Source organism: Capra hircus, chromosome 16 (assembly GCF_001704415.2).
Source record: "Capra hircus breed San Clemente chromosome 16, ASM170441v1, whole genome shotgun sequence".
NCBI lineage: Eukaryota > Metazoa > Chordata > Mammalia > Artiodactyla > Bovidae > Capra > Capra hircus.
Genome location: NC_030823.1, coordinates 37,302,306 through 37,325,066, shown reverse-complemented (window position 1 = coordinate 37,325,066; position 22,761 = coordinate 37,302,306). Strand labels below are relative to the sequence as shown.

General features: G+C 40.1%; 1 protein-coding gene across 1 annotated transcript in view; it reads right to left on the bottom strand.

Moving 5' to 3' along the window:
* The window catches only part of FMO2 (flavin containing monooxygenase 2), a 43,662-nt gene that overhangs the window by 5,050 nt on the left and 15,851 nt on the right, over nucleotides 1-22,761 (bottom strand). The window contains exons 3-7 of the mRNA XM_005690635.3: nucleotides 14,195-14,383; nucleotides 11,423-11,585; nucleotides 8,117-8,259; nucleotides 4,114-4,313; nucleotides 2,524-2,876 (exon numbers count right to left, since the gene is read on the bottom strand). Coding sequence (XP_005690692.1) covers nucleotides 2,524-2,876; nucleotides 4,114-4,313; nucleotides 8,117-8,259; nucleotides 11,423-11,585; nucleotides 14,195-14,383 — 1,048 coding nt within the window. The remainder of the gene's footprint in view (nucleotides 1-2,523; nucleotides 2,877-4,113; nucleotides 4,314-8,116; nucleotides 8,260-11,422; nucleotides 11,586-14,194; nucleotides 14,384-22,761) is intronic.

The window sequence follows — 22,761 nt, the reverse complement described above, 5'->3', positions numbered from 1 at the left end:
TTGGAAAGATTCTCCTAGGTATTGAATTTTGGAAAATGGGTCCAGGGAGGTGAGTTTAAAGGCAGAAAGACCAGTTAAGAGGCTGTGAAGTAAACCAGGTGAGGGAGAGAGTGGCACAAGCTAGGGTAGGAAAGTAGGGGTGGAGAAAGATTGATGTGAGTTATCATTCTGTGCTTGGGAGTCCATCTGTGTTACAAGTGTCCCTGGAGCTTCAGACATGCTGAAAAATGGTCAGTTTCTCAGGCAGGCTACAGTCCATGGGGTTGCATAGAATCGGACATGGCTGAGCAACTAACACTTTCACTTTTTTTGGCTCCCTGGGGGGTCAGACAGTAAAGAATCTGCCTTCAGTGCGGGAGACCCAGGTTTGATCCATGGGTCAGGAAGATCCCCTGGAGAAGGGAATGGCTCCCCACTCCAGATTCTTGCCTGGAGAATTCCAAGGACAGAGGAACCTGGTGGGCTACAGTCCATGGGGTTGCAAAGAGTCGGACATGAATGAAGAACTAACACTCCCTGGATATGGCTAGTCATCAGACATCTCAGATTCAGTGAGGCCAAAATTGAGCTTATCACTGAAGTCCTCCTGCTCAGGCTTGCATACCCTTCCACACGCCTCCCCTCATCACAGCCCCACTCTCAATCCAGTTTCCACTACCTGAGATCTGCAAGTCACCTGTGATTCTGCTCTTTTCCTCTAATTTTTCTTCTTGGAGCCAGTCATTATGTCCTGCTGGTTTTATTCTTAACTATTTGTCTCCTCCACCTTGTCTCTTTGCCTGGCTGAGGGGGTATCATGTTTTAGTATAGACCATTACATAGCCTTCTCACTGGTCTCTGGTCACTTTAAACTTTCAAATCTATCTTTCACACTAATGCTGAAATAATCTACCAAAAATGTAAATCTGATAATGTCTGGTCTTTGCTTAGAACCTTTCACTGGGTCCTCTGGCAGAAGAGCTTTCTTAAGTGGAGACTCTAGGTCTTCAAGTCAAACTTAATTAGGATTCCTAAGGGTCCACTGGATGGTTTTGGGTCTACCAGCTAAATTTGGGAAGGGGGTTCAGGTGGCTCAGCAGCAAAGAATTTGCCCTCAATGCAGGAGATGCAGGTTCGATTCCTGGATTGGGAAGATCCTTTGGAGAAGGAAATGGCAACCCACTCCAGTATTCTTGCCTGGGAAATCCCATGGACATAGAAGCCTGGCAGGGTACAGTCTACAGAGTCGCAAAAGAGTTGAACATGACTTAGAGACTAAATAACAAGAAATTAGGAAAGAGCTGATCTATATTTTGTATTCAAGCTTGTTGCTGCTGCTGCTGCTGCTAAGTCGCTTCAGTCGTGTCCGACTCTGTGTGACCCCATAGACGGCAGCCCACCAGGCTCCCTCGTCCCTGGGATTCTCCAAGCAAGAACACTGGAGTGGGTTGCCATTTCCTTCTCCAATGCATGAAAGTGAAAAGTGAAAGTGAAGTTGCTCAGTCGTGTCCGACTCTTCGCAACCCCATAGACTGCAGCCTACCAGCCTCCTCTGTCCATGGGATAGTCCAGGCAAGAATACTGGAGTGGGGTGCCATTGCCTTCTCTGAAACTTGTTAGTGTGCCTTAAAAGCTTCCTCTGTTTTGGTCCCTTGCTCTCTAAGAAGAATCTTTCACCCCTCTCTGCCTCATACCCCATGTTCTAGGAATATCAGATAGCATGTAACTCTCCATCTATATCATACCTCTGTGCTCTCACTTAAGGGTTCCTTTTTCTGCCCCTGGGAAACCCAGCTATCTAGGAGTCTTCCTTGACCACATGCCCTTCCTCAGCCCCACTCTGCTGTTGCTCAGCACCGTTTCTCTTCTTTCCAAACACTCCATGCATTCCTCTGACAAAGCATTTGTCTTACTATCTTGAAATGATCCATTTAAATTTGTCTCTATGCCACCAAGTTCCAGCACAGGGCTGAATATTCAATAAATTTTTGTTTAGCTGAATTGAACCCTGGGATCAGGGAGATAGTAACAGTCTTCTGAGAAGTGCAAAGTGCTACACAACGCTCAGAGAGAAATATTTCAATAATTTTATAGCTTTGTAGGGATCTGTGAGGTTGAGGTGCTTAGATATTAAGAGTTAATTTGAAGTTAAGTATGGAGTAGGCCCTAGGTCTCTTGATTTGCACATATCCCAAGGAATTTATAAATATTTTATAGGTAAAACTTGGAGTCATAGATGTCTTCCTTCTTCACTGTTCTCTCATTAGTCCAACAAAAAGTAATAATGTACTTAACACTATGCCAACTGAAATTCTCTGAATTTTCTAATATTTTAAAGGAATGATTATGGATATTTATTCTTGTATCCCAGTATTGGTTATTTTTTGAATTCTCTGCTAATTTTTTAGGATGCCAGTTTTGTGAGAGCAGCCAAGGTTGGAAAGCTTCTTTTTGGCAACCTCCTTTTCTAAACTTGTTTTTGAGCAAAGTCCACCAAGTATGAAACCTTCAGCCACTCACCTGCCTGCTAACTCACTCACTTACCTTTGAAAACTCTGGTTACCCAACGAGCTTGAAGTTCAACAGTTGGGAAAATGGAACCTAGGGGCTGGATGAGACCAATGCATGCAAGAGTTGACTTCTCCAGTTGAGGAGGGAACATGAATTTGTACAGTGAGACCATATTATTCTCTACTTTAACAAGATCTTCAAGGAAGGGAAAAGAGACAGTATATCCTGTTGCAAAGACAATGATGTCAATGTTCTCTTCCACTGTTCCATCTTCAAAGATGGCAGATGTTTCTGTGAGCTCTTTCACTCTTGATTTCACCTTGATGGCTCCATAGAGTATACGACTTGGAAGATCATCATTTATGACGGGCTCTTTAACAAGGTATCTGAAACACGCAGAAGAAAATACTCAGAAGGGAGTATTTAGTGAGGAGTTTTGAACTCTGTTAATATTTTATGGGGTTGGATCTGAGAAAATTGTAAAACTTTCTAACTTGACTTTCTAACTTGGCCTACCCCAAGCTTTACTCTCAGACTTTATTCCCATGTCACATGAGACTTTATTCACATGTCACATATCTCTTCCTTCAACAAATAAGGAAAACATGCATGTAGATGATGTGGGCAAAACACATTGCAAAAAAAGACATCCTAAGGGTTTGGACAAAATGCCAACGCCTGTGATCAACTCCTGAGTTCTCCAGTTGTCATTATCCTGCTGATATTTCCACTGTTGCTTTATGTTATCTACCTTTAATTATCTTGCTGCTTCATTTAATCTCTATCTGATCATAAGTAAGGAAGAAAAAATTTGTTAAATTCCCATCAGTTTTGAAACTAATTAAGAGGATAGTGTGAAAATTAATGCATAGAATTAAGTTTGGGGATATCTCAAATATCCATGGATAGCATGATAGCATGAATAGTGGGGCAAAGTCTGATTATATGTCTAGAATTTCCTTTTTGTTTTTAGATTTGAGAACCACTTAAAAAAAAAAAAAGGCTGCATGGCATATATATCAGATCTCAGAATACAGCAGCCACACTGCATTTGTTGAAAGACTGCAAAGCTCACCTGTTCTTTTTTTTTGGCGGGGGAGGGGAGAAGGAGCCTGTTATACTTTGTTGACTCTACACCATAAGAGTTCTTCCCATGGGTAGCTTTTGAGAACATATTTATTGCCTGTTAATCTCCAAGTTATACATCACTGATCTTATGAACACAAGCAAACAATATGGATGTTTATTTTTCTTTATTTGATAACAGGCTCCTGTAGAATTTGGATCAGTTTTCCCACCCCACCTTCTGAAAGGAAGGTCACAATCTCTTAAAACAGCCTTTTCCAATGTTGGATAGCTCTGGGTATTAGGAAGTCCTTCCCCAATCCTAGTTCTACTCTCTGGAGCAACTCATAATATTTATACTTCATCTTCTCAAATATTAACTTTTTAAAAGACATACAGAATGAATCTGGGATTCAAAATCTGGGAGCTATATGATACCCTTACTGTTAGATTGTGGTTTGAACTACCATGTTAGCGATCTGGCTCTTTTCAAAGAGAAACCCTTCTGACAACCCTGATTATCAATGAGTATACCATAAAAAAGCAAAATAACTCTACTTGTTTTGAGGGACAAGGCCATAATTTTCATGGTTGAACCATTGATTCATCCCTTTTTCCATCATCCATTTTACAACTCTTCGTGGCACGGCATTTCGGAGCATGGTTTTAAACCGGGTGTGGTACACCAAGTCCCAGGCATAGCCATCTTTAGAGATACGACTCATGACCCAGGAACCATGTCTGGTGCTGACAAAGACCTGGTGAGCAAAAAGGAATGCAGTTCACATTAGGGCATCATCTTTTTTGGGAGGAACCCACTGTGTAGATAATATACCACATGTATGGCCCCAGAACTGGCTGAAATGCTTTGTCTTAAAGGTGATTGACTTCAAAGTGAAGGATCTTCTAGTGTCCACTGCTCTGGGTCAGCTTTATCGTACAAGTGGTGCCCAGGGGTATTTACGCTGATAGAGGAAGACTACCATAGTCTTGAGAACTTCAAGGAGACCCGAGAAAATCTCTGGGCTAAACTAACCATAAAACCCACAAATCTATGTTTGCATTGTGGTTCGATACGTCTTCCCTCCTCTCACTTTTCTATCCAATCCAAGTTGTTTTTATTGCAAAGGTATACAATTATAATCCAAGGAAATATATATGATTGCAGCCTAAAAGCCAGATTTTTAACTCAGAATTTATTTTAAAAACTCAGAGTTTAAAAATCTAACCTTTACTATTCATAGATATAACTTTATATGGAAGTTAATATGGGAGGTAATCAGTTATATTAATATATATATGTACATATATTTATTCTTTTTCAGATTCTTTTCCCATATAGGTTATTAGAGAGTACTGAGTATATTTCCCTGTGCTGTACAGTAGTTCCTTGTTGATTATATATTTTACAGATGGGCTTTTATTTTATATCTAGTCATGTGTTTGTGTATATGTCAGATGTATTCTTTACCTTGTATACTCATATTGCCCTAGTTTTCAAGATGTACATTTAAATCTCTTTTCAAGTGTGTATTTTACCTTGTTTACTGTTACTTCTCCATTGACAAAATACATATTTCATTTGCTTCTTAAAATTTTGCATGTCAGTATTTTTACAGGCTAGAACTCTGTGAGTTCTATTGTACAAAGACTTGATAAACACGTTAATACTCCCTTGTAACGAACTGATTGACTTAAGAGTTGAAGACTGTGAATTCTAGATCGAGGACTCTGGATTCAGACTACCTGGGTTTGACTCCCAGCCTTACTACTTACAAGCTGTGTTGCCTTGAGTGAGTTACTTCAACCTCTCTGTGTCTCTGTTTTTCTCTCCATAAAATAGGGGTAGTAGCAGTACCTGCTTCATAGAATTATTGTACCAATTAAAGGAGATGATACATGTAAAGGACTGAAATTATTGCTTGGCCAGTGACAGGTATTGCTAGCTATTATTATTTTGTAAATTTAGGCTGGAGGAGTTTCATGTAGTGCCTCATATCTGAAGTGAGCCAGAATTTGGAGACAAATTTTTCTGGGTCTCAACTCCTTAACTTGTAAAGTAGCACTTATATAAAATGGTGTTGAATTGTTGGTCTGTGCGTAGCAATATACTTAACATCCTGACTGTTTCTGCTGCTATCCTTTTGTTGGCTTAGCCAATACTTTGGCTAGGCATTAGGTAATATACTTAGATATTTCTGTGAAGTCTCTTTCCATTACTTATCATCTGCCCTTCTTCTTTAGGGCTTCCGTGGTGGCTCAGTTGGTAAAGAATCTGCCTGTAATGCAGGAGACTTAGGGTTGATCTCTGGATTGGGAAGATCCATTGGAGAAGAGAATGGCTATCCACTTCAGTATTCTTGCCTGGAGAATTCCATGGATGGAGGAGCCTGGTAGGCTACAGTCCATGGGCTTGCAAAGAGTTGGACACGACTGAGTGAATAACACACTTAGGATCAATCCATGTTCACACTGGAAGCTCTGCCTATTTTATTCCCTTTCTTTCTCTGTCACCATACCTGCAGCAGGGGAGTCTAATCTGGCTAGCTCCACTAGCTGTATCAGTGTGATATGTCTGAGGATTTAGGATCAGATGTATACTTCAGGCAAAGGACCAGAGATTTGGGTTTTGGTGGGAAAGTGTATGGATGACTCAGCACCATCACACAGCATTTTGAGTGGGTGGTTGGACTGTGATAGAACAAGTCATATAATTATGAACATGAACTTCCTTTAACAGAAGCAGGGCACACTTAGGACTAAGGTGAGTTTAGACGGTAATTTTAAGCTTTGCAGGTGCACCTGGTTCTAACTCTTACCTACACAGCTCCTAGAAAATCTCTGGTAAGCCTTGTCAAAGAAGGATTGAGAGTGCGTTACTCTGTGTAAGATATTTTATCATAATGATCAATTATGTTATTAATCTAATAAATGTTGGAAAGACACTATTTAAAGACTAATGAGCTGGAAGGCACACAAATATAGCTAAGGTGCTTACTTAATACTGAATCTCCTGTGATAGACAGGCTTTTACATGGCAAAGCCCATATGAGGAAATAGGCTCTTGCAATCTAAGATCTTTGGATCAGCTGTTCTAAGTCCAAATCGCTGACCTGCAAAGTGTAGCGGTCTAGTATGGAGCTTCACTTAGTTGACGGCTAGGTCAGCTCCTTTCATCATACTCCCTTCCTCAAGCTTGTCAGGTTTTCCAAAGAGCAAGGGGACTGAACTTGGCACCTCCCCCACCTGAGCTGGCTCTTCTCCGAGCCTTTACAGTTACTGCCTCTTTACTTGTTCTTCACATGAAGGCCTTAAAACTTTGAAAAATGAAAAGTGGTTTCTTTTCATAAATAAGGTGAGGACCTCCTGTGTCTAGTACAACTCTTTCTGGTGTTAGTGACCTGCTCTGTCCTCAGGGTGGTAACTCTGACAGGTCCCAGTGGAACCCCTTCATTAACCTGCTGGGTAAGCACCACATATGTTTATCACACGTGGTTTGCTACTGGGCATCTGAGCCCTGGGGCTTCCTTGGTGGCTCAGGGGTATGAACCAGAGCCTGCCAGTACAGGAGATGCATGTTAGATTCCCAGTCCAGTAAGATCCCCTGGATAAGGAAATGGCATCCCACTCCAGTATTCTTGCCTGGGAAATCCCATGGACAGAGGAGCCTGGAGGACTATAGTTCATGGGGTCACAGAGTCGAATACGACTGAGCGACCCAAGAGCGACAACAACCTCTGAGTCCTGACAGTGTGAGTCTCAGGATAGGGCACTTTTGGCAGTGGTAGACATGGGCACAATAAATCCTGAGAATCCAGAAGATGCCAGGCTAAGGAGGCCCGTGTAAGAGTGATAGAGCCCCTGGAATCCAGACCATGTTGAAAGGGCTTGCTGTGGGGAGAGGAACCTAAGCTATTTTCCCATCTTTGCCTAGGCCTGTTCTTCTAAAAGGGATTTAGTTTCTGCCATTCCCAATCATCTCTGTCAGCATCATCTGCATCTTGTAATGTTTGACGCTGGCAGCTAAGCTGTGTCATTCCTGAACAGGTGCAAAGATAACAGTGGTCGGAAGGCCTCAGGAAGCACCTAAATATTTATGATCTTGTTTGGGAGTCTTACTGTCTATTTAATCTCTCTTTTTAAAAAAATGATTCTTGGGAACTATGGATTGTTTACATTTCAAATAGAATTCAAATATGCGTTAAATTTCTAAAAGGCACTCCTCCAAAGATGAGCAGGTCAACTCATAGAAGCCCCTGGGTAGAAACAAGGCCTCCTGTGCTGAATGTTGTCTGATCCAAACTTAAGCGAGGAGAAGTCCAGAGAAGTAAAATGACTTGCTTTAGGTTACACAGCTGATTAATGGCAAAGCTGGGAGATTGACTGGCTTCCTGATTTCTAGATTTCCTATGATACCACCCTGGGCAACCAACTAACTAATCAACAATTATTAAGTAATGGAGCCTTGGTTATATGGCTGTGATTTTCTGCTATGCCCTTCCCTTTTCCTCTCCTCCCACCCCCCACATCTAGCAGACAAGGTAATCAGGGAGCAGCTTACCTGAGCAGCTTTCTTACACAACTCAACTGCAATATCTGAGGCTGAGTTTCCTATTCCAATCACCAAAATGCGTTTCTTTTCAAATCCCTCTGGGTGCTTGTATTGGCGGCTATGGAAATACTGGCCTTTGAACTTCTGGATACCTTTGGGGTGAAGAAAAGAGAAATCTATGAAATATGTCAAGTTAATTTCAACTTACTAGAGGACAGATGGTTTTGATGAATAGAGCAGAGTCAGGTATTGATTTCCAGCCATCCATTATCCTATTTTGGACTATACAATGATACTTCAATATCACATAGCATATATTCTTTTAAATGTTTCTTAAACATATTATTAAGTGCTATTATTATAATTGTGTAATAATTGGAATAACATTCATCTTTCTTATTTTGCAAAAGCAAATAAAAACTAAAATAAACTAAAAACAAGGCACATTTAAGTCAAAGGATAGTTTCCACATTACACTAAGTCAGCAACTTACTGGATGAGCCTTTTTCTTTAATTAATTTTTTAATTGAAGGATTACAGAATTTTGTTGTTTTCTGTCAAACCTCAACATGAATCAGCCACAAGTATACATATATCCTCTCCCTTCTGAACCTCCCTCCCATCTCCCTCCCCATCCCACCCCTCTAGGTTGATACAGAGTCCCTGTTTGAGTTTCCTGAGCCATACAGCAAATTCCCATTGGGTACCTATTTTACATATGGTAATATAAGTTTCCATGTTACTCTCTCTTTACATCTCACCCTCTCCTCCCCTCTCCCCATGTCTATAAGTCTATTCGCTATATCTGTTTCTCCATTGCTGCCCTGTAAATGAATTCTTCAAAACCATTTTTCTAGTTTCCGGATAAGTGCATTAGAATATGATATCTTTCTTTTTCTGATTCACTTCATTCTGTATAATAGGTTCTAGGTTCATCCACCTCATCAGAACTAATTCAAATGCATTCCTTTTTATGGCTGAGTAACATTCCACTGTGTATATGTACCACAACTTCTTGGTCCCTTCATCTGTTGATGGGCATCTAGGTTGCTTCCATGTTCTAGCTGTTGTAAATCATGCTGCAATGAACAATGGGATACATGTGTCTTTTTCAACTCTGGTTTCCTCAGGGTATATGCCTAGGAGTGGGATTGCTGGGTCATATGGTGATTTTATTCCTAGTTTTTTAAGGAATCTCCATACTGTCTTCCATACTGGCTGTATCAATTTACATTCCCTCCAACAGTGCAAGACCATTTCCTTTTCTTCACACCCTCTCCAGCATTTATGGCTGTAGGCTTTTTGATGCTGGCCATTCTGACCACTGTGAGGTGATATCTCATTGTGGTTTTGATTTACATTTCTTTAATAATGAGCAATGTTGAGCATCTTTTCATGTGTTTGTTAGCCATCTGTATGTCTTCTTTGGAGAGCCTTTTTAAAAAAATTTGTTTTTAATTGAAGGATAATTCAGAGAAGGCAATGGCAATCCACTCCAGTACTCTTGCCTGGAGAATCCCAGGGATACGGGAGCCTGGTGGGCTGCTGTCTATGGGGTTGCACAGAGTTGGACACGACTGAAGTGGCTTAGCAGCAGCAGCAGCAGGATAATTGCTTTGCAATATTGTGTTGATTTCTTCCATACATCAGTGTGAATCAGCCAAAGGTATACATTTGTTCTCTCGCTCTTGAACCTCCCTCCCATTTCCCACCCCATTTCACCCTTCTAGGTTGTCACAGAGCCCCAGTTTGAGCTCCCTGAGTCATACAGTAAATTCCCACTGCCTATCTATTTTGCATATGATAGTGTATATGTTTCCATGTTCCTCTCTCCATTCGTTCCACCCTCTCCTTCCCCCACCTCAACCCATATCAACAAGTCTGTTCTCTATGTCTGTGTCTCCACTGCTGCCCTGAAAATAGGCTCATCAGTACCATCTTTCTAGATTCCATGTATATGTATTAATATACTATATATTTGTTTTTCTCTTTCTGACTTCACTCTGTATAATAGAATCTAAGTTCATCCACCTCATTAGAACTGACTCAAATGTGTTCACTTTTATGGCTGAGTAATATTCCATTGTATGAATGTGCCACAGCTTCTTTATCCATTCATCTGTCGATGGACATCTAGATTGCTTCCCATGGACAGGCCTTTTTGAAGATAAACATCGGTGTCTTTTCCCAGGAAAACATGACCTTATTAAAGTCTTTGATGATGGGTTGCTTGACAGAACCTTTAGATCACGTGCTCAGTTGCTTCAGTCGCATTGGACTCTGCAGCTCCATGGACTGTAGTCTGCCAGGCTCCTCTGTCTATGGAATTTTACAGGAAAGAATACTGGAGTGGTTGCTCTTTCCTTCTCCTTTAAATGATTTGAGTTCTCAAAGTGTTGGTCCCTTGGCCAGCAGTATTAGCATAACTTGTTAGAGATGCAAATTCTCAGTCTAGACCTACAGAGCTGGAAATGCTAGGGGTGGAGCCTAGAAAGTTGTGGTTTTAAAAGTCCTCCAGGTGATTGTGTTGGAAAGTTCCATTGCTTTAGATCAGGACGTCTCAGTCCTGGTTGTATATTGAAATCACTTGAACAAGTAATTGACCTAGGCCTACCCTAGACCAATTGAATCTTTGAAGGTTATTTGAACTTTAAAACCTCCTCAGGTGGTTTGAATAATGTGGGGCTTGGACTGAACCACCCTATTAAATGTTTTCCTAAAGGCCTTGGGAAGAAAGTGTGCTCTCTTAAGGAGGAGACTGGGAGGGGCCATCCTCCCCTGCACTCCCAGCATCCATCACTATCGTATAGGAGCACTGATGTCCAGAAACTACCCCCAGAAACCCTGGCTGTGGGCATGGCTCTGTGGAAGTCCCCAGAATGAAACAAAGTCACAGGTGTTTGGCAGGATAGAAAAAGGTCAGGGTAAGCTTTTGTTATTGTTCAGCCCCTCAATCCTGTCCAACTCTGCAACCCCATGGACTGCAGAATGCCAGGCTTCCCTGCCGTAAGGTAAGGTATATGGCTGAAAGGATCTCTCCAACAGAAAACCAACTTGGGTGAAAATTCTCTGAAATTCTGAGTAACATTTAGTCACTTTGGGGGAGGCTGAACTTTGGCTGAACTCTGATAATGAAGACCCGGAGGGCTCAAAAGAAACAAAGGTGGTATTTGGAGTCTTTCATCTTTCTGGCTCTATCCTGATTTTAATATTATGCTGAATTGCAGTAGCTAGCCAGTTTTGCTGTCAATCCAGCCTGAACATTAAATGCTTGGACACCTACTCCCAAAAGCCAGGGCTCTACACAGGCCTCACCTGGAAATGACTCCAGTGGGAGATGAGGAAGGATGTGATGGCCGTTGCAGACCATGACTCCGTCAAAGACAGCGCTTTGCTCCTTGCCATTGTTCTCTGTAACAACCACCCACTGGCCAGAGGATGCAAAATCTGGGTGTTTTTTCACACTGAGGACGGTTGTCTGGAATCAAACACAGAGAAGGCATCACTGAGAATTACTCCGGCATAAAAGGGGTCTTGTCCAGTGCCGGGAGTGGGTAAGGGTAGAGTGCAATGTCTGGCTCCATTGAGATTCCATTTGAAGCCATTTCAAGCCACTTAAGGCAAAGACTGCTAAGTGCACCCTGCTGCTTCTTCCTTAGCACATGCTACCAAGGATGTACTGCTTTGTGTGAGAGGCCTGACTCAGCAGTGGGAATCAGCGTTAAGGACTGAATAAGGAGGGAGACTTAGAAAATCACGGCAAAACTCTGGGCAAGATACAAAATACATGTTCATCATTCAAGTGATCGCACAATCAGCATTTATCACAAAACTTTTGTGTTGACCTCTGTGCAGACTCTGTGTTAGAGAAGATATTCCATGTATAGCACCTGGTACCATGACAGTACGCCATGAATGGTGAGTTGTTCCTATTTATTTTATTAAAGGCATCATGTGGTTTTTTAAAAAAAATTAATTTATGTTTGGTTGCACTAGGTCTTCATTGCTACTCACAGGCTTTCTCACATTGTGGAGAGTGGGGGTTACTCTTCATTGAGGTGCATGGGCTTCACGTTGAGGTGGCTTCTCTTGTTGCTGAGGATGGTCTCTAGGGCATGAGAGCTTCAGTAGTTGTGGCACACAGGCTCAGTATTTGCAACACACAGGCTCAGTAATTGTGGTGGATGGGCTTAGTTGCCCCATGGCATATGGAATCATCTTGGACCAGGGATCAAACCTGTGTCCCTGCATTGGCAGAGGGATTCTTATCCTCTGTGCCACCAAGGAAGTCTGCATCATATCCTTTATTTTGGATATTGTTGTTTACTAGTGAGTGCAGATTATTTTTTTTTGGTAATATTTATTGTTACATTTGTACAACATTTCTTGCTTTGTGAATTGTCTGTTCATATCCACTATTTTTTTTTTTTTTTTAAAGATGTAGTGTGTGGGCTTCTCTTGCAGAGCACAGGCTCTAGGAGTGTGGGCTTCAGTAGTTACAGCACGTGGGCTCAGTAGTTGTGGCTTGTCATATTTTTAAAATGTCTTACTAGCAATACATTTCATACTCTCATTTGGATTAAATTACTGGTTTATTGATTTTTTGTAAATGTTGTTTGCTGTGTGGAGGTTTATGGATTTTTAAAAGTGTACATAAATGGTGTGTTTGCTGTATTTAAGAAGCAATGTCAAAGGAAGTGAAGAGTTTCTCCCAGATGAACAGCATGCATCCCTCTTGATGGCAAGTGTTTGAGCCCCTTATACATGCTTTTCAAAATTTCAGATATTTTTCAAAATGCTGTGTTGGCAATTTTGAAACTTTTACAGTTTAAAAAAATGTATGTGGAATGTTGTGAAAAGCCTACAAAATATCTGGATATTTTCAGTTGAAAGATTTCAAATTTGAAGTTAAGCATAGTATATTCACTAAGGTACTCCAGATTCTTGGTTATTCAAAATGTGGTCAGAGGACCAATCTTCACTGTCACTGGGGAGGTAATTAGAAATGTAACTGACCTGAGCCAGTTCACTCCTCCCCAAGCAACCTGGTGGTTTCCTATTCCTGGGAGGTCACCGTATTGATACTGAACTTAGTCTGGACATGTCCTTTTATAGTTTGAATTGAGTTCTTGCATCTTATAGCTTGTACCGATTCAGAGACCAATAAATGGGAGTGAGTTTTCTTAACCCCTCTCCAACCTCCAGAAAACAATGTCAGTAAAACGATAAACAAGAGAAGAAGCAACTAGGGGAACTCTATATTAGATAGGTGGAAACATTTTCATGGTATTTGCATATGTTTATGTCCACCAAATCAATTATTACAAATAATGTAATACAAATCTATAGTAAAACAAAAATTACTGAGAAAATGAAATGTGTTAAAAAATAAGTTCTACCAATATTTATTCAAAGCTATAATTTATTTCCTAGACAGTTACTAGTTTTCAGAGTATAGGTTATTGATACAAATTTAGGATGTTTAATGAAGATATTGTTTTTTTTCTTGTTGATTATTTGTTTTTGAGGAAACAAGGGAAAGGTAGTTATAATTGCATTTCAGAATTATCTGGCCATTCTTAGGTTGCTAAAGAATGCATCAAAAATTAATGAAAATGGTTTCTATAGGGTTCTGAGATGAATGGGGAGCTGTGGGTTTATCTAATCCATTTTCTAAGATAATCCATTTCTATGGAGAAGGTAAGAAAATAAAACAACATAACTTGTTTTCATATACCCTTTCAAAGGAAATGAGGCTAGTCATCTTCAGTGGTTATAGATACTAATTTAAATGCAGTTTCACTGTCAAAATATCATTCAAGCCTTAATTTTGACAAATGTTTTTCTTCTGTTTATGCATATAGCCTATAATATCACAGGTAATGACATTACTTTTTGAGTTTTCTATCATGCTGTTTTGGAGAAGGAAATGGCAACCCACTCCATTGTTCTTGCCTGGAGAATCCCAGGGACGGGGGAGCCTGGTGGGCTGCCGTCTATGGGGTCGCACAGAGTCGGACACGACTGAAGTGACTTAGTAGCAGTAGTATTGTGCTGTTTCCCTCCCTCCTACCCAAAATACAATACCTGGAACTGAATATACTTTAGTAGATCAAACTTCTTGGCAAAGATTCTGAAATATTCCAGGAGTTTAGAATTGTGCAGGAAGTTTGGAAAATCTTCAGGCATTGGAAAGTCACTGAAACAGGACATTTCTTTGCTGGTGTTGCTGATGACAGATTGATAGATACTTGCTCGGCCATCGTCAACATTTTCCTAATGAAATAAAGGAGTAGTAATAAGATATTAAAGAAATCCCTTGATTTCCTATTCACCTTCCACATCTAACTCCTGCGTGATGTGAAGCTCTCTCATCGTTGTTTAGTCATGTTCAACTCTTTTGTGACCCCATGGACTATAACCGGCCAGGCTACTCTGTCTATGGGATTTCCCAGGTGAGAATACTGGAATGGGTTGCCATTTTCTTCTTCAGGGGATCTTCCCAACCCAGGGATTGAACCTACCTCTCCTACTTGGCAGGTGGGATTCTTTACCACTGAGCCAACTGGGAAGCCCCTTTCACTGCTGCAGTATGACTGAAGCGTCTGGTGGATGAGGAGCTGTGTGTGTGCCATTCTTATGTTGCTTAAGAATGCATCAATAATTAGCTTCCCAGATTTCTAACTGTTTAGTGTCAATCACTGTGACAACTGATGCTGAAGCTGACACTCCAATACTTTGGCCACCTGATGTGAAGAACTAACTCACTGGAAAAGACCCTGATGCTGGGCAAGATTGAAGGCAGGAGAAGAAAGGGATGATGGATGAGATGGTTGGATGGCATCACCGACTCAATGGACATGACTTTGAGTAAACTCCAGGTGTTGGCAATTGACAGGGAAGCCTGGTGTACTGCAACCCATGGGGTTGCGGAGTCAGACACGACTGAGCAACTGAACTGAACTGAACTGATTGTGACAATCAGTCCCCTTCCAAAATTTTCCCTGGGGAGGCTACACCTGTCTTCCACATCTTTAGGAACCAATAAACTCTGCGTCACTGGTCAGAGACTATAATGGAGAATTTCAGTTAAAATGAGTACTTTGGGGAGCAGGAAGTGTTCACGTCTTAATTTGAATCCCCCGCCTTTATCTTATGCTTTATGTGAATCAACCTTCCTCAAGTGATAATAGTAAGTAGTAGTTTTTTTGTTTCTGGATGCACTGGGTTTTTGTTGCAGTGCGTGGGTTTTCTCTAGTTGTGTCAGTGGCTTATTTGCTCTGTAGTATGTGGGATCTTAGTCCCCGCAGTGGGATCAAACCTACATCCCCTGCACTGGAAGGTGGATTCCTAACCCCTAGACCACCAGGGAAGTCTCAAATAAGTAGTATTAATGCCAATCAAGTGCATTTTTTCCTTTTGAACTTTTTATTTTGTACTAGAGTAGAAAAATATCGATTTCTGCTTTATTGACTATGCCAAAGCCTTTGACTGCATGGATCACAATATACTGTGGAAAATTCTGAAAGAGATGGGAATACCAGACCACCTGACCTGCCTCTTGAGAAATCTATATGCATGTCAGGAAGCAACAGTTAGAACTGGACATGGAACAACAGACTGGTTCCAAATAGGAAAAGGAGTACGTCAAGGCTCTATATTGTCACCTTGCTTATTTAACTTATATGCAGAGTACATCGTGAGAAACACTGGGCTGGAAGAAGCACAAGCTGCAATCAAGATTGCTGGGAGAAATATCAATAACCTCAGATATGCAGATAATACCACCCTTATGGCAGAAAGTGAAGAGGAACTAAAGAGCCTCTTAATGAAAGTGAAAGAGGATACTGAGAAAGTTGGCTTAAAGCTCAACATTCAGAAAACGAAGATCATGACATCTGGTCCCGTCACTTCATGGGAAATAGATGGGGAAACAGTGGAAATGGTGTCAGACTTAATTTTTTTGGGCTCCAAAATCAATGCAGATGGTGATTGCAGCCATGAAATTAAAAGATGCTTACTCCTTGGAAGGAAAGTTATGACCAAACTAGATAGCATATTAAAAAGCAGAGATATTACTATGCCAACAAAGGTCTGTCTAGTCAAAGCTAAAGTTTTTCCAGTAGTCATGTATGGATGTGAGAGTTGGACTGTGAAGAAAGCTGAGGGCTGATGAATTGATGGTGTTGGAGAAGACTCTTGAGAGTCCCTTGGACTGCAAGGAGATCCAACCAGTCCATCCTAAAGGAGATTGGTCCTTGGCGTTCATTGGAAGGACTGATGCTGAAACTGAAACTCCAGTACTTTGGCTACCTGATGCGAAAGAGCTGACTCATTTGGAAAGACTCTGATGCTGGGAGGGATTGAGGGCAGGAGGAGAAGGGGATGACAGAGGATGAGATGGTTGGATGGCATCACCGACTCAATGGATATGAGTTTGAGTGAACTCTGGAAGTTGGTGATGGACAGGGAGGCCTAGCGTGCTGTGATTCAAGGGGTTGCAAAGAATCAGACACGACTGAGCGACTGAACTGAACTTATAGCTGATTAACCATGTTGTGATAGTTTCAGGTGAACAGCGCAGGGGTCAGTCATACATACAGAGGTATCCATTCTCCCTCAAACCCCACTCTCATCCAGGCTGCCACATACCATTGAGTTCCATGTGCTACACTATAGATCCTTGTTGGTTATTCATTTTAAATATTGCAGTGTGTACATGAACATCCCAAACTCCCTAGCTATCCTTTCCCCACCTGCCCATAGCAACTGTAAGTTTGTTCTTTAAGTTTGTGAGTCTCTTTCTGTCTTGTAAATAAGTTCATTTATATCATTCTTTTTAGATTCCTCAATCAAACCTTAAGTTTGATTCTGAGTGTTGTTGACTATGCTTTGATAATTCAGGAGATAGCACATGCTGTGTCTGAGTTTATAATTTCCTCTACAAGAAGTGGTCTGTGTAATGATTTAATGTTAAATCATGTAAGAGCCAAGTGTGGTGATTCAGTGTTTGTGAAGCCAGAATGTTATCAAACAAGCTTTATAAGAAAATGTAAATAACGCCACCCAAAAACTCAACAGATGCTTCTGCACAGACAGAGACTAAGTATATTCCAGCATATAGTAGTTGCTATAATGACTCAGCACCAGGGTAGGATGTAAAAAAAAATGGAAAGATTATAGGAACTCATGAATTAATTGTAATAAATTACCTAATCTTAACATAAATCGCATTATAATGTTCTCTACGGAATAGTAAATAAAGGACAGTAAATATCCAACTCTAATTCTACCATTGTAATAAATCAGTTGTATATGTTGCTTTCTTACCATTACTTATGGACAATTATTACTTTCCTGCCAGATCTTTAGGTCAAGCCTCCTTAGATTTTTGGACATGGAAAGAGGCAACCTGGACTAGCAGCAGGGGCCTGGGCTTTGAGTTAGACACAGGTTTGAATTAATCTCTTTCAGGCTGTATGAGCCTGGACCAGTCAGTGCCTCTGAGCTTCGGGATGTGCTAGGTGCTCAAAAGTATTGTTACTGTCTATTGTTACAGAGGAAGCTATAAGTTTCAGCAAAGTTGTCAGTGACTCCTCACTGTTCACCATAAAATAAAGGTATCCAGACAGCTGCTCTGATACCACAGGAACTGATACAAACACAGTCACTATCATCTATCACATCTGAATTTTCTTTACAAGAGGCTATACTTAATTTCAAAGAGTTAAAGATTAAACTGTGGGATCTTTCCTCTTTTATCAGCAAAGCTCTTTATATGTGTTGGGCTTCACTGTGTCCAGAGATTATCAGTACTAACATGATTTTCCAAGGCTAAAACGATGTTTGCTCTCAGATCATGCCATTTAAGACCAATAAAATCCGAGTTTGTAAAGATCCTCCTCCCTCATACATTGCACTCTCTTCCTCATTCATTCATTCGCTCATGCCTACCATAAGCCAGGAGTCAGATGCCTTTTTTCCCATGAGCAGATTGTTTATCTTTCCTAGTCCATAATTAAGGTGCAGATGATAGCTTTGTTGCAGTATTAAGTGGCTTGGTAAAAACTAGTCATGCTAGGGCATGTCAGCTTTCTAGGTGATTAATTTGGTGTGGTCTTATTATTAACTGTATGTATTTACAGAAGGCAAAGGGAGTTTGTATTCAAATATGAAGTGCTTTCTGTCTCATATACAAGGATATAATCTGAACTTTGGATGAATAAATCATGGTATTTTTGTTTTCCAACCTAGCTTCAAATTGCATAATACAGTCATCCCTTAGTATTCATAGAGGATTAGTTCCAGGACCCTCTGTGGATACCCACAACCAAGGATACTCAAGTCCATTATATAAAATGGTGTAATATATGCACAAAGCATACACAAGTTACGTAAGTCAGATTCCTCCTTTTCTCCTGTAAAATGGAGTTCATCAATTGTTCCGTTAGACAGCTGTCATGAGGCTTTGATGAGATTAGATAAAATGCTTCGCACAATGCCTGACTTTAAATAAGTGCTCCATCCACGTTTGCCTCTCTTGCATTACTACTGGCCATTAGAGTTAGTCTTACTGAACCAGTCATAGTTTTGAGACAGAATAACACGGACTGTTACAGTAGATCTAACATGTTAGTTTTTACAAGTGCTTTAAATTGGCTTTAACATGTGGTTAGCTCCTCTGTCAGGTCATTTTAAGGGAATTTTGAGTGATGACAACTGGTTTTGATGTCTGAGCCCCTATAGTAGTTTCAGGGCCAGGGCAAGGCTCTCCTTTGGGGGTTTTACTTGTGTAATTTGACACAACTGATGATGACATCAAAATTCTTTTACTGAACATCAAGTAATGTTTATACTTAGGTTGATTGGTAGACAACTATTAAAAAATGCTTTCTGTCCATGTGCGCTTCTTCCTATACTGGCTGAAGTAGATGTCTATAGGCTTAGATAAATTTGGGTATAATTGAGTTTTCCTGGGGTTATAAAGGGAAGATGATTCTTATTAATTCTCCAGGCAAGAACACTGGAGTGGGTTGCCATTTCCTTCTCCAATGCATGAAAGTGACAAGTGAAAGTGAAGTCGCTCAGTCATGTCTTCGTGACCCCATGGACTGCAGCCTACCAGGCTCCTCCATCCATGGGATTTTCCAGGCAAGAATACTGGAATGGGGTGCCATTTTCTTCTCCAAAGTAAATAAATAAATGTCTATCAACTATATATCTTGTTTAGGCCCTGAGCTTGGAGTTAGGGGTAAAGTATTACCAGGACAAACAGTTTTCTATCTTCATGGAGCTTATTGTCACATTGAATTAAAATCAGTTTGGGCTTTGGGGATGGAAAGTAGAGAAATAAGATGGGAGGCGTTGCTCTCAACCAAGGCAAGGACAGGAGACATGACTTTCAAAACAGATAAATTTAACTCATGTATTTACTTAAAATACAAGCACAGACTAAAAATGAGCCAAGCACAAATACAGATTAATAGCCTGAATTTCCTAACAAACAGAATTAGTGACAATTTACTTGTTTAAGATAATTGATCGTATGGTAAGTATTTTTCTTAATATAAATTTTTTTGCAAGTCAGAAGATTATGTACCAAAACCAAGTTAGTTCAGACAACACCGATTTAGAATTTATGATCTTTTATTATAGGCTGGACTGAAGTTTATCTTTGATTCCTTAAAGATGAAAAGGACATAAAAACTAAATTAAGTTTAAGAAAGATTATAAAGCTAATATTTAATCTAGAATGAGCAAGCTTACAAAGCAAAAATCCACTTATTACAAATGTAAATACAAAATCTTATAAATTTTTTTTGTTATGAAATGTAATTATATTGACTTCTAACAATCCAAGGTTTATTCTCATGGCTAGTTATTCTAAGCAGTTTGGAAATAAAATTTATTTCTTTGAAAATATCCTAATATTCCATATTTTCACTTTCTCAGGTGGATTTTATGTGCTCTGTTACTTGTAATAAGTATAATTGAAACTTTACATTCTTACCAATAAGAATATTTTTATTTTAATTATTTTAGCATTTTATTTTAATTATTTTAGCATCTTATTTTTATTTTAAAAATTTTAATTTTTTAATTGGCTTATAGTTGATTTACAATGTTGTGTTAGTTTCTGCAGTACAGCGAAGTGAATCAGTTATACTTACATCCACTCTTTTTTAGATTCTTTTCTCATGTGGGTCCTTGTCCTACAGTTAGAGGCAAAACTGTCATTCTCAAATGCTAATCTATGGACTAATTCCAGTAGAAGAATTCAGGGGAGCTTTGAAAAGTATAAAAAGGGTGAGTAGGTCTGGTTTGGGCCCAGACATCTGTCTTTTAGAAGTGCTCCCCAGCTGACTGTTATGCACAATGAACACTGGGAGACACACCCTTTATTAGAGTGTCGTTGCATTCTGCCCTCTCTCCTTTGGGATGGTACTTCCCTAATTTCTACCCTTAATCACTGAAAGAGCCCCCTAATTAAACTCGTTGACTCAGATACCTCCCACTGTCTTCACTGATTTCAGGGTAAATGGTACACTCGTTGGCATGGGACACAAGGTCCTCATGGTGAGACTCTGGCTCTTCTCTCCAGCCTCATCAGTTATCTCTCAGCCACCTGCATCCTTCTTTCCAGCCACATTACGTGACTTTCTATTCTCTAAGTGTATCAAGTTTCACAAATCTCCACACCCTTGCACATGCCATTTGCTCAGCCTAGATGGATTTTCACATATCTGATCTGTTTATTGTCAAGACAAATAAAAGTGTCATACCCTTCTGCTGAGTGAGATTCTGTGCTTTCCATAACACTCAGTGTTTCAGCTTTTATAAATCTGCACTCTGGATTTTCTTAAGTTCCCGCCACACCCCCCTCCTGAAAAACGAGCCCTTTGATGGCAGAGACTGTACAATTGCGTCTTTTTAGTACCTAATATATGCCTGGTGCATATTATGCAACCAGGTAATATGTTTGTTGAATGAGTGCAAGAAGTCATGTTAACCAGAGCATTTCCCCCTCATTGTAAATAGGGCTTAATGATACTAAGATACTACTAAATGATACATTAAAATAGTAGTGTAATGGGAATAAATAAATGGTTTTGCTGATAGTATGCTATAAACTTTGTTTTGTTTTATGCATCCAAATGTTATGATTTTGCTAATATTATGTTATAAACTTTATTCTATTCTATACATGTAAACATTACTTCTTTAAAAAAAATTATGGAAAACTAACCAAAATTAGGGCTTTCCTCTGTAGCTCAGTTGGTAAAAAATCTGCCTGCAGTGCAGGAGACCTGGGTTCGATTCCTGGGTCGGGAAGATCCCTTGGAGAAGGAAATGGCAACCCACTCCAATATTCTTGCTTGGAGAATCCCACAGACAGAGGAGCCTGGCAGGGTACAGTCCATGACATCGCAGGAGTTGGACACGACTTAGCGACTAAACCACCAATCAAAAGATATCTTAAACAGCTGGCAAAGAAGCTTAAGAACCATAGTATTTTATATTTGCTTTCCTGGAGAGTTATTAATATCTAACATGTTGAATTTGGTTCTATTAAATGGACAACAATGTACAAAAATATATATTGAATAATGCTGTGATACATTTATCACAGAGAACTTCTGAAAGTAAAACAAGGGTAAGGCGGTCATCTTTTCAGGGAAGGAAATGGCTCTTTGTTCTAAGCTAGTTCTGTCTAATGTTAAACTGAACATAATGTGCTGTTAAAAAAACATGCCAGTTGAAACAGAAGAGAGGCTGTGAGGCATAGAATAAAGAAAGTACGTGTTTTGGTCAGTGCGAAAATGGCACCATATGGGGAAATTCCTTTTGGTGATTTCCCAGGTGTCTACTTCACAGACTCATCTGTTCAATCAACATTTAAATTAGCAAATTTGATGGAGACAAATACAGATGATCAAATTTGTATATACCCAAAGTGTGGAGGCATAGAAACTTGACAGAGGATTGAAACTTCAAATAAACACTTATAAGAAAGTGAGGTATAGGTGATTTACAATATTATAGTACTTTCAGGTGTACAGATAGTGATTCAATATTTTTATACATTGTACTCCATTAGAACTTGTTACAAAATAATGGCTATATTTCCCTGTGCTGTACAATATATCCTTGTTGCTTAGCTTATTTATTTTATACAAGGTAGCCAAGCCACACCAGTACTCTTGCCTAGAAAATCTCATGGACGGAGGAGCTTGGTAGGCTGCAGTCCATGGGGTCGCTACTAGTCAGACATGACTGAGCGACTTCACTTTCACTTTTCACTTTCATGCATTGGAGAAGGAAATGGCAACCCACTCCAGTGTTCTTGCCTGGAGAATCCCAGGGATGGTGGAGCCTGGTGGGCTGCCATCTATGGGGTTGCACAGAATCGGACATGACTGAAGCGACTTAGCAGCAGCAGCAACAGCAGCAGCAGCTTGTATCTGTTAGTCCTATACTCCTAACTTGCCCCTCCTCTCTTCCCCCTCTCCACTGGTAACCATTAGTTCGTTCTCTATATCTGTGAGTCTGTTTCTGTTTTGTTATATACATTCGTTTGTCTTATTTTTCAGGCTACACACATAACCAATAACAGAGTATCTGTCCTTCTCTGACTTGTTTCACTAAGCATAATA